The 13,737-nt window shown below is 37.5% G+C and overlaps 1 protein-coding gene across 2 annotated transcripts in view; it reads right to left on the minus strand.

Moving 5' to 3' along the window:
* Positions 1-10,351, minus strand: part of mcf2la (mcf.2 cell line derived transforming sequence-like a) — a 64,991-nt gene extending 54,640 nt beyond the window's left edge. For both annotated transcript variants that reach the window (XM_073495512.1, XM_073495514.1), the window contains exons 1-2: positions 10,298-10,351; positions 8,241-8,362 (exon numbers count right to left, since the gene is read on the minus strand). In XM_073495512.1, the coding sequence (XP_073351613.1) occupies positions 8,241-8,362; positions 10,298-10,314 (139 nt within the window). In that variant the 5' untranslated portion in view covers positions 10,315-10,351. The remainder of the gene's footprint in view (positions 1-8,240; positions 8,363-10,297) is intronic.
* Positions 10,352-13,737: the final 3,386 nt, after the last annotated feature.

The following is a 13,737-nucleotide window of genomic DNA, read 5'->3' on the forward strand; positions in this document are numbered from 1 at the left end:
AGCAACATGTATTCATTTTATAAGTTATTGCTGAATGGTTACAGTAATCAAATTAATGACAGGAAGTCATTTTTTTATCTGTCATTTTCAAAAAAATCATATCTCCACTAGATTTCACTTTTTGGTTATATGTAGTATTAATGAAGTTCTATCACAAAAATTGAGTGCCGCAGATCATGCCAAATATAGCTTCAGAGCTGAAAAGCCCACTTATTAGGTTATTTTGACTGTGGATTTTTCAAAGAAGGATTATTTTAATTTCCTTGAAATTTTTTTTTATGTGAAAGTGTTAATATTCATTGCATATATCTAAAAATATTAGTCCTTCATCATTTTAATTTTTCAGTCAGACAATCAGACAATTAATGGCTAAATTTAAGGAGCAGGGCTTCTTCATAAACTAAATGTATTTTCTGAATTTGCACCTTAAAAATGGGCCTTCATTGTTCAATTAAGGTGCAAACAATATGTTCCACAACATATTATAAGCCATAGAAAATGTTTTATAGCCAAAGTCATTAATCTTTCAAAGGTAAATGCTGAAAATCAAGCAAAACCTGATTATTGTCTTCGAGCCAGATTTCTGAACTTGCACCTGAATATATTTCAGACACCGAAATACTGTAACACCTCAAATACCATGTGGTCTGTGGTCCCTTTGGTCAAATTTCATACTGTATCTTCAACATTTGGCTGTAGCATCAGCAGGAAACTAAAGAGTGATGTTTAAATAATGAGGGGGAAACACAGCAGGAGGGAATCTCCCTGCGGCGACAGGAAATCCTGCGCTGCTATCCTGCCATATTAATTTATATAACAGACACTACGGACCAGAAGGTTCTGTGAACATGGACCGTCAGTTAACGTGAGAGAATGAACATAAAATGCATACTTTTACAGTTTTCAGCACACAGAAAACTCTAACCTGTTCTCCTGGTCGGTCCTCGGCTCCTGATGTGTGTGTGTCGGGTCAACCAACTGATAGATATGGACAGATTGTGAAGCAGCTGATTCAACACTTCTTGGCTTTCTTGAATTAACTCCAAAAGAGACATCGTCACATCAGACCAGGCTTCATGCTACGTCTATGAGCTTGTTCAAGCCGCCTGACTATTCTCTTCCTCCTCCTCCTCCTCCTCCTCCTCAATGAAGCTGCTGTTTGTTCTTGTGACTGTGTGATTGTTTATCTCACTTCATGTCTGCTCTGTGTTTATCACAGGAAGAGAGGGCTGGAGGGTGGGCTGTGACATAAACCCCCCTACAGCTTATTATACAATTAAGGGACTGATTTGGACCTTTCACCAAGGTATAAAAGTACACTTAAAACAGATACTGTTTTCTGGTTTTACTTTTGGCTTTAAATTCCATAAACACGTACAATCGGGTGTGTGATTTCTCATGCCCAACAAGAGGGTACCCTTCTCTCTGCTAGGGAGGATACTATTGTATCAATACCTCCACCAAGGAGTTCATGTTTTTGTCCCTTGTTGGTGAGTTGGTTATTGGTTGGTTTGTCAGTAGGATTACACAAAAACTACAGAATGGATTCCCATGAAACGTAAATGGAGGATGGGCCTCTGCCCAGAATAGACCCCATTAACTTTTGATGCAGATAAGGATAACAGGACGGATCCAGGCATTTTTTTTTCTCATTTTCTCTAACATTGCGAGATACAGCATTGTTCCAACATTTTTGTTGATTATCAGGGAATAACGCATTGATCTTGATGAAAAAAATCTGGTGTATTTAGCTGGCTGGTATACAAGTGAGTACAATTTGATGCGGATATAAGATAGATATATAAGTATATAGTATTATATTTTGTTTATCGTTTTTTATGGTGATATGGCATGTGTGTTTTTTCCTGGTTTTAAAGGCTACATTAGTAAATTGATGTAATTCTCTGTACTTGACAGACTGTTCTACTTGTTTTCTAGTACTTGCCTTTACCCACTTAGTCACTATAATCACATTGCTGTTGATTATTTTACAAAAAAATCTCATTGTATTCATGTTTTGCCATTTCAAGGCTTTGAACTGCACTGTGACTTTTATTTTCCAGTCTTGTCTCTTTTAAAACCTATTCTTTTTTAGCTTACTTTCCTATTTCTTAACTTGTTTTAATGTATTTTGAATGCAATTTTTTGTCTTTTAATGTAATCGTTATGCCCCTGTAAAGCAGTTGCCTTGTGTCTGAATTGTGCTATACAATTAAACTGCCTACCTTTTGTGAAAGCACCAATTGTCATTTGGAAATATTGAGATAAATATTGTGTATCGTGACAGACTTTAAGGGAATATCGCCCACCCCTACTTTAGCTTCAATATGACTAAGGAAATGTTTTAAAGTAAGGTGATTGTAACATTCCATGTGGGGAGAGAATTACAAAATAAAAGCCTGTTCACATCTGAGATTATATATATATATAGCACGTTGTTTTGGGCCAAATTTAACACAGCGATAATCAAAATAACAAATGAATCAATAAGTAAAATTATCCAAGCTTTATAACCATCATTCTGTTTCACTTCATAATTCATTCTATTAGAATCACTGCAAAAAAAAAAAAACATGTAGGCAGCAGAGATCGGAGACCAAGCTACAAAAATCCAGGAAACCAATGAACTATAAAAATGCTGAGAAACAAACCTGCTGCTTGTTTTCTCCAGGATGACCTCACTTAAGTCTCATGAATGATGATATTGTATTTGCCAGTATTATATGCACAATAGAGGCTGATAAAAGCTTTTAAAAGCCCCTAAACAAGACCAAGAGCATTTCTAAGATTACATCCACCACATTTATATAAATGAGGGTGAAGATAAAACACGAACTGATGCCTGCAAAACAATCCTCAAGTCTGAAGCAGCCTCTAAAAACATCATAACATTCACGAAGGATTGCTTTTATATAGTGGTTTTATCCAAAAGAAGATTTGGAGATTTGCAGCGCAATGACAGGATCTGTCTGAGGTAACCTCATGTATTAGACGGCGAGGGAAACCTGACCTTTTTGCACAGACATAACACTGATTTTAGATCAAAGATGTGCAATACAAGAAGTTCACTTCCACTGTTATGAAGTTAAAAGAACTACTCAAGTTACAGAATGTCAATTTAAGACAGTAATGAATAGAAAGTCCAGATTAAATGTGAAATGGTTATGAAACAGTCTCAATTTCATACTGGTGCCACTATGACCGACATAAGCAAACAATAACAACAGTGAGAACATTGGCTATTTCTGTATAATTAAATAGTAATTCTTAATGTCTGTCACCAGGTTGGATTACAACTTATCCGGGTTGGATAAATCATAAAATTAAGTTCATTTACTGCTAAACTTTTTTTATTTTAAGGCAGAGTACTGAGGATGAAGTGAGGGTCTCACAGTCTGAGGAAATATGCTGCTACTGTAGTCTGGTGATCATCATCATCATCTCTTGGGCACGGGGGCCGCCAGAATCACAAAAAAATTAATAAAGTTCCTCCTAGTAGCTTTAACGATTGGTATAAAGGTAGCGAGGAAACCACCGTCATCTCAGGTCTGAGACAAATTAATAGTTAACATTTGTCAACTTCTCGTTATAAAAACTTGTCTTTAGGTTTTTACAACTTACTTTTGTGACAAGTTGCCAAGTACTGACAGAAGCTACAATAAACAGACAAAGCAGACAGAACTTTCAACCCAGGAACTACTTTTCAAGGAGCTAAAAGATTCCTTCAGCCTGTTCTTGTTTGCTACCTGCAAAGATTATGCTAATGTCCAGTATGAAAAAGTGATGGAAATTTTTAAATGTCATTTTTGCATGTGATAAGGCCTGAACTTTGTTGCCGGGCCATCCGTCTTGTGCTCTCTTTTGTACTTCCATGTTGATGTTCCAAAGCACAATGAACAAAAACAAACTGGTATGCTGCTGCAGGTTTTTAAAGCTGGTGGCTGAACTAAAATGCTGCGAGTACTAGTTCCTGTACTTTTGTAGGGTTCTACCCCTGGAGCATGTACTTTTTGGGGGGTTAAATAATGTCCCCAGAACTTAATTTAGTCCCCAGCATTGTATTTGTACAATCATTTTGCCCTCTGTATGATCAAAAATGCCATAACGTACGATGATGTGACCATTTTGTGACACTTACTTTAGTAGTTGGTTTAAGTCTACACTGTTTCATTTTAATTCATTTCCAGACATGATCAGAATAGCAAAATATGGATCCAGACCTCTTCTCGGCCAATTATGCTTGGCGTAGGCTATGACTACGTGATTCGACGTCGTGCCCCTGCCACTTAACGCTCATTGGATGCGACTTGGAGGTGGAGCTTGAACTTTCTCACCGAGGTATGCTACAGTTCAAGTCGAGGTGTTTTGAATGTCCCAGCAAGCCCAGTTTTTATTTCAACATACGTATGTTTTTTAAATTTTCACATCTACGCCTATTTTTATCTCATGGCGATGATAATTTGAAGCCTTTGGTACAATAGTTTAAAATGGTCCATCTTGCAACGCTGGCCGTCGCTGCGGTAGAAATGCACTGGGTCCCAAGGGTCCATAGCAGTGGAAACATGACTTAAGGGTCTCTCTGGTCTCGACAATGTCAACCAAATCCTGAAGGTTACTCAGTAGTCCTGTTTTTCATATACCGGGAGCCTATCATTCTAAGAAGAATGCAGCAGCTTACACAATAGGAGCTTCTGACTGTGGCATTAGTGGCTTCAGACTTTTCTGAGGCATCATCGCTGACAAGCAGATACCTGAAATTACACTGGTGCCATCTGTGAAGGTCTCCACCTCCCTTAGACTATCGCATTATCTTTATTTCATCTAATTTATCATCACGCAATCACACAAACATTCCCAAGTTAAACTTCAAAGGCAGCAGGCACAGAATGGTCATGCACTTTTCATTACATGGCGAAATTAGATTTAGCAGTCCATCAAGTAGAAGAGTCACAGTCCGTAAGATCAAAACCGATGCCCTCCTACTCTGAAGTGGTTGCAAAACTAATCACAGCGACAATAAACCTAATTAGTCCGTCTTATTCTTGGTAAAGGCCATTGTCAGACTGCTTTCTTGACAACGATTTATACGAGTCAATACTGCCTACATTGTTAAATACCATTACAGTCTATTTACAGTGGCACTATTTATATCTGAAACAACAATGACATGGCACTTCGACTTCAAGGGAATGAAGGTACTTGCATGCAACAGGTTGTGGGCTCAAACTGAATTGTTACGCAACGTTCTGGACATTATTTTACCCCAAAAAGTGCCTGATAGTAGTACTTGGGGGGTGTTGCTCGCAGCGGTGAACATTTCCGATTCTTTGAGTACTGGCAGCATTTTATTTCAGCCACCTTTTTTTTTAAAAATAGCGTGAACCAGTTTGTTTTTTGTTCGCTGAACTTCAAAGCATCAGCATGGTGATACTGAAAAAAGGGCATGACAGATGGACTGACAACATTTTGGCCAACAAAAGTGAGCCATTGCTTTTTCATAAGTCAGCGGACAAATTCGCCTCAGGGTATTAAACAACAGTGGAAACACAGACAAATGGGTGAGGGAACCTTTTAGTTCCTTAAAGTAGTTTCACAGACTAAAAGTTCACTTTGGGTGGAAACACGCTTGGGAAAATCCTTTCTGTTTCAGTTAAAGCAGACAGACACACTATACAGAAACATAGATGCAAGGTGCTTTAGTTGTAATGGAGTATGGACATTATGTTTTTAAGGGTCAGCTACAGATCAAATAGAACCAACAGGTTTATGTGTGCTATGTTTGATGGTCACTGTAGTGAATCTAAACAAATGTAACTTGTCAGGCGCAGTATTACACAGTATTACAACGGGGCTGTATACCACTGAATATGTTCTAAAAGCTCAACTTGGATCTTGGAACTTTTTTTTTTATCTACTACTCTCCCCTAAAATGTCACACTCCATCTGCAAGAAAGAATTAATATATTTTGCAACTAAATGAGTTACTTAAAACGGTCATTAACTAACTAAACTTACTACAATCAATGTGTGTAGACAACACTTAAATGTTGACTTAAATGTGCAGGGATTAGCCAAAAATCTTGCTGTTACTGACCAAACTAAATTTAACACCACACATATGTGCTTTTGGCCGGGCTGGGCACCCAATCTATTTATTGGTGTTTTTTTGATTTTTTGATTTATTGGTGTTCTATTTAAGTGATCTCAGAGGCAGGTGAGTATCATGTCCTTGTCGCTGCAATAGTGACTCCTGCTAGTTTGACAAAGTGCCTGTGAGCACTTTGCGCACATAGGTCGGGATATTTTGAACCTAACTCAGATTATGACAAAGCAGATGAAAAACTTGAAATTTCAATGAATGTTGCGTGTAGTACACTAAATTAAGTCTCTGAACCCTAAAAAAGTCACAGTTTTCTGCATCATCATCTACAGATGTCCTGGCAAACTGTCTACACTGTTTGTGGGAAGATGATAGCGGTAAAAGCAAACTGTATAGTCACTCGTACATATTGTCCTACTGAGATAAATTACTTTTTGTTTTGCTGTAACCTCCAGGATGAAACCCAAACCCAACCTTCAAATTATGTTCTCTTGGATTCATTTTGACACGTTTAACTAATCAAATTAAGCACCATACTTGTAGCCCATGCATGAACATGTGAGAGCACTTATCTCCTTATCTTTATAAGTTTTATCTCCAATCAGCGAGTGACAATAATTTATGGAACCGCACGCAAGGCACCAAGTACAATTTATAGGTACTTGTGCTTTACTTTCATATTTCCATTTTCTACTTATACTCTATTGCCCTTTTATGAGAATATTGAATTTTTTACTTCGCTAGTTATTTGATAACTTTAGTTTAGCAGATTTAGTTTAATAATACAAAATTGAATCAACAAATCAATGATGATGTAATATTATAGGCTATAAATATATATATATAGTGTTATTGATCCCAGAGGGGAAATTCACAAGCTAGCCAGCAGATAAACTCTATAAAGGATTAGGGTTAAACACCCTTTACCAGCTTCATAAGTGTTAAACACATTTACGCATCAAAATTCTAACCCAGTGATATATATTATTCTTATATATGCCATTCTGCATAATGAGTACTTTTACTTTTGATACTAGAAGTACATTTTGTTGCTTATATTTGTACTTTTATTAAGTGAAATTTAAATGCATGACTTTTAACTTGTAACACTACGCTGTGGTATTACTACTTTTACTTAAATACAAGATCTGAGTGCATCTTCAACCTCAGGATACAGTGAGTTTGGTATCATTTTTTCTCTAAGAGACATAAAAACATTTAAACGAGGAACAGATTGAATGAGTATCTCACTACTGACTTCTATATTATGGATCCTATATGTTGGATTGAAAAAAGCCTCACTTGGAGTTATTTTAAAAAACAGTCAATGACAGCACAATTATGAACATCCCCACAACACATCCAAAAGAGTGAATGAGAATGAATGAACCGAACACAACAATTTTTGGATTCGTTTAGAGCTGCACTGATTTATCGATCAACCGATTAGTCAATTAATTGATCGATTAATTGTTTCAGTTACTTTTCAAGCAAAAACCTCAAACATTTGCAGGTTCCAGCTTCCAAAATTTGAGGATTTGCTGCTCATCTTTGTCATTTATGATAGTAAATGGAGCGTCTTTTGACTCTAGGAGACTGCGGTGAACTTTTTTTTCTTACATTTTAAAGACTAAATGATTCACAGATTAATCCTGAAAATAATCAGCTGATTAATTGATGATGAAAAGTTTAAAAATGCTCATTAAAAAAACAACAACTCCAGCCTCTCATATGTCTTTTGTGTGGCCTTAATACAATTTCTGACTATTAGAATGATACCTGTCCACACTAGCACATTTACCCAACATAGTTACGGGATAACAAAGCAAATCATGTGAAGATAGCCATTTAAAATGTGATCAAATGATCATTGGACAAATGTTTATCTGTCATCCAAGTTTCAGACAAATATCCATTCATTCAATTTTTTAGTCATCTTGCAAACAAACAGAAGCATACGCAGGTAAAATCTTCTGACTGTGTTGTCAGAGGCCAGGTGTAAATGAAAGCCTGCTAAACTGTATAACAATCCTGATAAAAGATATGTGTAAATGACAGGAGGTGCAAAGCAGGCCAAGTGTTCCTTGCATTCCTTACACGAGTACAGAGGACTAAGTTAATATAAGGCAAGTTTCCCTACCGCTCGTTGTCGACAGCACCTCCGGCGTTTGATCCAGGTCTTCTGGTACCGACTGCTGCTGTCCCATTCTTGCCCCTGGACACCAAACCTCAGCAGACTTTCCACTTTGTACTTCACAGCTCCTAAAAGAGCACAGATTCCTACTGTTACTGAAACGACAACGGTAAGAGTGAATCTAAAAGAGCAAAACACTGAACCATGACCATACTTGAGCAGTGGACTCAGGTGAAAGCACACAGCAGGAATAATGAGAACTGAAAGAGACTGATGCACTGTCCATTTAATTTGGTCAGCAGTGCACGGGGAGAAAGGGGAGGAAGGAAGACACACACAGGGACAGTACGAAAGGCACTTTTGCAATTGCGTAACACTTAACAACATCCATGCCTCTGTGTACCAAACACACACGTCTGTCCTCAGTGGTGTTAACAACATTATGGACGCTAATTTTATCTTTTCATTAAACTGAGCTGTGCAGCAGTTTACATTCTCATTTCGGATGTGTGTGGTCAACTTAGGTCAACAAGTTCATTTATGACAATAGATAACAAAATGTTGTAGAGACATACAGTACTGGAGCACCATTTAGCATTTAATATACAAAATGTCTTAATACACAAGCAAATTCATCCATGTCTCCCCAGTAGATCACAGCCTCCAGTGATCTGTGCCATAATCTGCTGAATGATCCAAGTAAAAGCCATATGATGTAAGCATTGTGTGTATTCTGCAGCTGATCATAGTTCTGGTGTTGGTGGCTTGTTTCAGTCAATCCATTTAGCCGTAGTATCAACACAGTGTCAAAGTTCACTATTTCAAACTGTTCACTGGCACGTGAGGAGTGTGTCCATCAATATCCACTCTGGTCTTCAAAGACACACACAGATCGTACAGTACACATACACCTGATGACTCCTGGTAGAACAATCAAAGCAATTTTTTCCAATTCCCCATCCAATTACCAGTCGCCTCACAGTGGCTCCTTTCATTGCTTTGACAATAGAGCAGCATGCCCTTAGTCATATGAACAGAGATCTTGTGATGTGGTGATATGCCAGGCTAAATAAAGACCAAGACCAGTCCCACATGCGATACAATGTGACACCTCTAACAGCCAAGTTTACAGAAGTGGCCCCGGGGACGTCTAGAGCACATGGGACTAGGGGAAGTCAACAGATTTCCCAAGAAAGCACACAAACTCACTTTCAGTTTATGATTACCACCACTACAAATATTTGCTCCAGGTCAAGGACACATAGGAAGGCCAAACACCCCTGTTCACACTGTATCTAGAGACAGTGACAGCCTGGGCCTGCTGATGTTAAAAACTTGGATGTTCTCGGTTTCATTGGGAGTCAATTAAAGTTTCAAAAAGGAATTCATAACCTTATCCCAAGTCATTTAATAAATGTTATCATGAACGTCAGAGACAAACCACAACTACAAAATTGATTTACAAAATTCTCTTCTTCATCATCCCTCCAAACTTTATTCCAAAATCAAAGTGTTATTTTTCCTGGTCAAATACCAAATATGCTTTATCAGAAGCAAATAAACAGAGCAGTACTTTATATTAGCAAATAGGCATCAACACATCAGGCAGCACATACCTCAATAAAGTCTTGACATTTCCCCCACAATGCAAAGATCTGTGTACTCAAATGTGATCAATATCTCCATTTAGTTATTAAATTATCATTATTATTATTAGATTAAATTCTCGAACCATTTGCATGCCGAATTGTCAGCCTGACTGCACAAATTAAAATATCCAGAGTGGGATGAATATGTTGCCTTTGTCGATATGCAAACATTTAACGCACCCGATTGTAAACGGAGTTTGGCGTGCTTGATGGAAACCTTCAGTCATGGCTCTGTAAATTAATTAGGATTCCTACCGACGGGGCTGCGCTGCCTCCGTGCGTCCTTTTCGGACATTGCATACATGTAATTCTTAGTGCACCGTAAGTTTATATTGTTCTTTATTGTGTAGATGTTATTGAGGATGTTGTTTGTACCCAGTTAGCTCACTAGCTAGTAAAATGGTGTGCCCTTACCTGCACGTTATCCCCATGCTGAACAGCTCCGCCTACCAATTAGCCAAGGTGGACCCAGTTCAGTCTGCTGCTCCTCCTCTCACAGGAAACAAGGGGTACCAGCACACATAAAGTCATGATGCATTTATGGTGAAATATTTTCAAAAAGTGGTCAAGATTAAAATTGTTTTATAATATGACTCAGATTTATAACTACAACACCTCTCTTTTCAATGCCTAGGCTATATTTCTTTCTGTGTTATCCCTTTAATCATCTTATGGCCCTGCAGATTTTATTTTATGACCCTATGTTGAGTCCCAAACTACACATACATTGTCCTTCTAAAATGTTATCTTTAGGCTATTTGATTCCTTTTGGCATTTTAGCTGTAATTGAATTTGTTTAATTTGATTTTGTCATATACTTTATTTTTTGTGTTATCTGTGGCTGGGACGCGCTTGTTGTTGCCATGATTTGTGACTTATGAAGTCAGGATATTGAAGTTGGCTTCCCATAAGTGTGGTATTGGAAAAACCCTTGGGAAGTTCCATTATTATCTGTATTACTGGCAGCACATTTTTTGTTGTTTCTTCTAGATATCTGATTGTGTTCGTGTTTTCTTAAGTTGCAGTGCATTGAGCTCTCAGGGCCACCGTAGTATTATGTTGTTAGTCTATCTTATTATTGCTGCTTATTTTGGTCTGGACACCCCTGAAATACAGATTTTGTTCAGTCATTCATGGGTCCCAGCCAAGGTAGCCTCATGATTTGGGGGATGCTCTGACTTTTCTATAATACCATTATGAGGTTATTGTTTGTGTTTTTTAGTGAAATGTCTTAACAACTAATAAATGAATTGCCACGGAATTTAATCCAGACATTCATGTTTCCCTCCAGATGTGATAACATTGTTGTCAGCTGTGGAAAAAGAAGGTACACCACTTAAGAAGCTCAATGTGCTGTACATATTTTCATTAAAATACCAAAATGTTTCACTGACACACTGAAACAGATTAACAAACAATTTAAGATACAATAAAACAGCAGAAGATAAAACATTTCAGTGAGATTTATCTACGTTCAAATGAAGCAAAATATGTTTCTATGGACATCAGCATCCGTAAAATCTGATAAAAATGACTTTTTATGTACAACATATGAATTGAAGACATTTCAATGATGAATGAATACATTTCTAACATTTTTTGTTAATATCATTTATTATGAGTCACTGTCTTTATTGAAATATCCCCAAAATAACTAGAACATCATGCTTATTTAATAATTTTGGGTGTGTGTCATCAGAAAGCTCTGTTGTCCATGGTAATATTGAGTTTTGAGGGGGAAAATACCTTCCATGTTTATAGAAACTAACTACAGTGTCCAGACTTTTCTTTTGTCTTTCTTTTCATTAAATCCTCTGAAAACTACATTAACAAAATATGGCTATCTTAAAAACACTCAACCAAAACATGCCACTAATATAGTCCTTTTAGTTTCTCTGTATATCTAAGAACTACAAACGTCTGCAGTATGAAGGAAAAGAGGAAGAAAGTAGGAAGGAAGGAGGGATTTACAGTCAAACATGACATCTGTCAGATTTGATAAAATCCTCATACTGAGTCAATAGATTGTCCACTTACAATGTCATTTTTAATCAGATGGGTTTTCCTAGTGTTGAGCGCTGTAGTCATGGATTATTTGTCTGCAGTACTTTCTAATAGAAGCATCCAAACCTTGGACAGCTCTAAGCTGTCAGGTCAGACTAAATCCTGAACGTATTCACCCACTGAAGCTTGCTGTAAGTTCATTCTGATCCCTTTTCTTGCTGCCAAGGTAACAGCCTGAACACAGAAAACCATCTGCGATATTGGCATATTTAAGCAGTTCTACCTGTTCCCTGACTAGTGTGGGATGGATTGTAAGAATGGGTCAACAGGGTAACGTGACATCAAACACACTCCCGACAAATTAAATACAACATTAAATGCCTCTTATGCACCAACAAATGGAGGAGCCGTTAATCACCCACCCACCAACAGAAGGGACACCATGACATCTTGTGGTAGCACAAAAGAGTGCAGAAAATGACTGAATCCACACTACAAACCTACTACATGTCAACTATTCATTCCAAAACATTATAACATCACTGCTGCTGAGAGAACTCCAAAAAAATTTGCAGACTGTCTACATGTGTGTTTGAGATGTTTTGGTGGAGGGGGTCTGATGAAAAACACCACCCTAAACTCTTGTTTAAATGTGATCAGTTTTTACGAAAAGACTGTCAGCTAATATATCCATTACATGATAAAGCCTCTGGTCCTAATCAGCTGTAGAAGCATAAATAAAGTGGATCAGATGATACCTGCAACCTTAAAAGTCCTGCCTGATGCTCCATATATGTAATGTAGAGAGTTTTGATCGTATGTTTATACATTTAAACTATTAGAACGATAAGAAATGGCAGCTATCACACCATTGTACAATACATGTAAATACATGATACAGAAGCCTATTTATTTCTGTGGCTGTATGTGACATCAGGTCCTTGGATTATTAGTTCTGATTTAACTATTTAAATGTAGATATAATTGTTTCAGGCACAGGTAAGTATCCAGTGGAATCGAAGGAATACTCATACTTTTTTTTTTTTTTTTCATTTTATGAACATAATCATAAAGCTAGGAGACAATTTTGTCAGATAGGTTGAAGACTACTGAAACAATGTATAATTGTTGAACTGGACATTTTTGACATTCCGCCTGCAACAAAGTACAGGAACACTAAGAAACCTGGTCTACTTTAAATCTACTTTGTATGGAATATTTATAAATCAAATGTATTTAACATTATGTAATTTCAGAGCTCAAATGTCAGATGTCAATGCTCTTTTTCGTTTAGATATATCTACCTGTTGAATGTGATGCATGATTGGCTCTGCAACTACTGCAGCTGCAGATTGGGTGCATGTGATTCTGTGCCAAAGGCAGGCTTGCTACTTCCAGTGCAAGCTAATGCACAGACGCAGTCTAGGGGGTTGATAATAAGCAGCCCTGTCACAGATAACAATGCTCAGTCTGGTAATAATCACCCTCCATACAGGTCATGGCACGATGCATGCCCCATACATGCCTCGCATCCACTCCTCGGCTGCTGACAGCCATATTGAACATCTCCACTATTAGCTGCGTCAGGTTTTCGACAAAAACTGAAGACGTGACCGGAAATCACACATTTCTTTCCTTCAAAGTAAACTAAAACCATGATTATAGGTGTACTGAAGTAAAAAAATCTTTCAACGTATCTTAAAGCTGTTGGTTAGATGGTCAACATACGAAGTGGAACTAGCTCTTCAGCACTGTTGTTATTTTCCATAGGTGTTTTTTTCTCGTGCAATCCAGCAGCGTCATTGGTGCAAGAGATTTTTGCAAAGTCACAGTTGCAACTCGGTCTTTCT

The sequence above is a fragment of the Pagrus major genome, chromosome 24 (genome assembly GCF_040436345.1).
Source record: "Pagrus major chromosome 24, Pma_NU_1.0".
NCBI classification, from domain to species: Eukaryota; Metazoa; Chordata; class Actinopteri; order Spariformes; family Sparidae; genus Pagrus; species Pagrus major.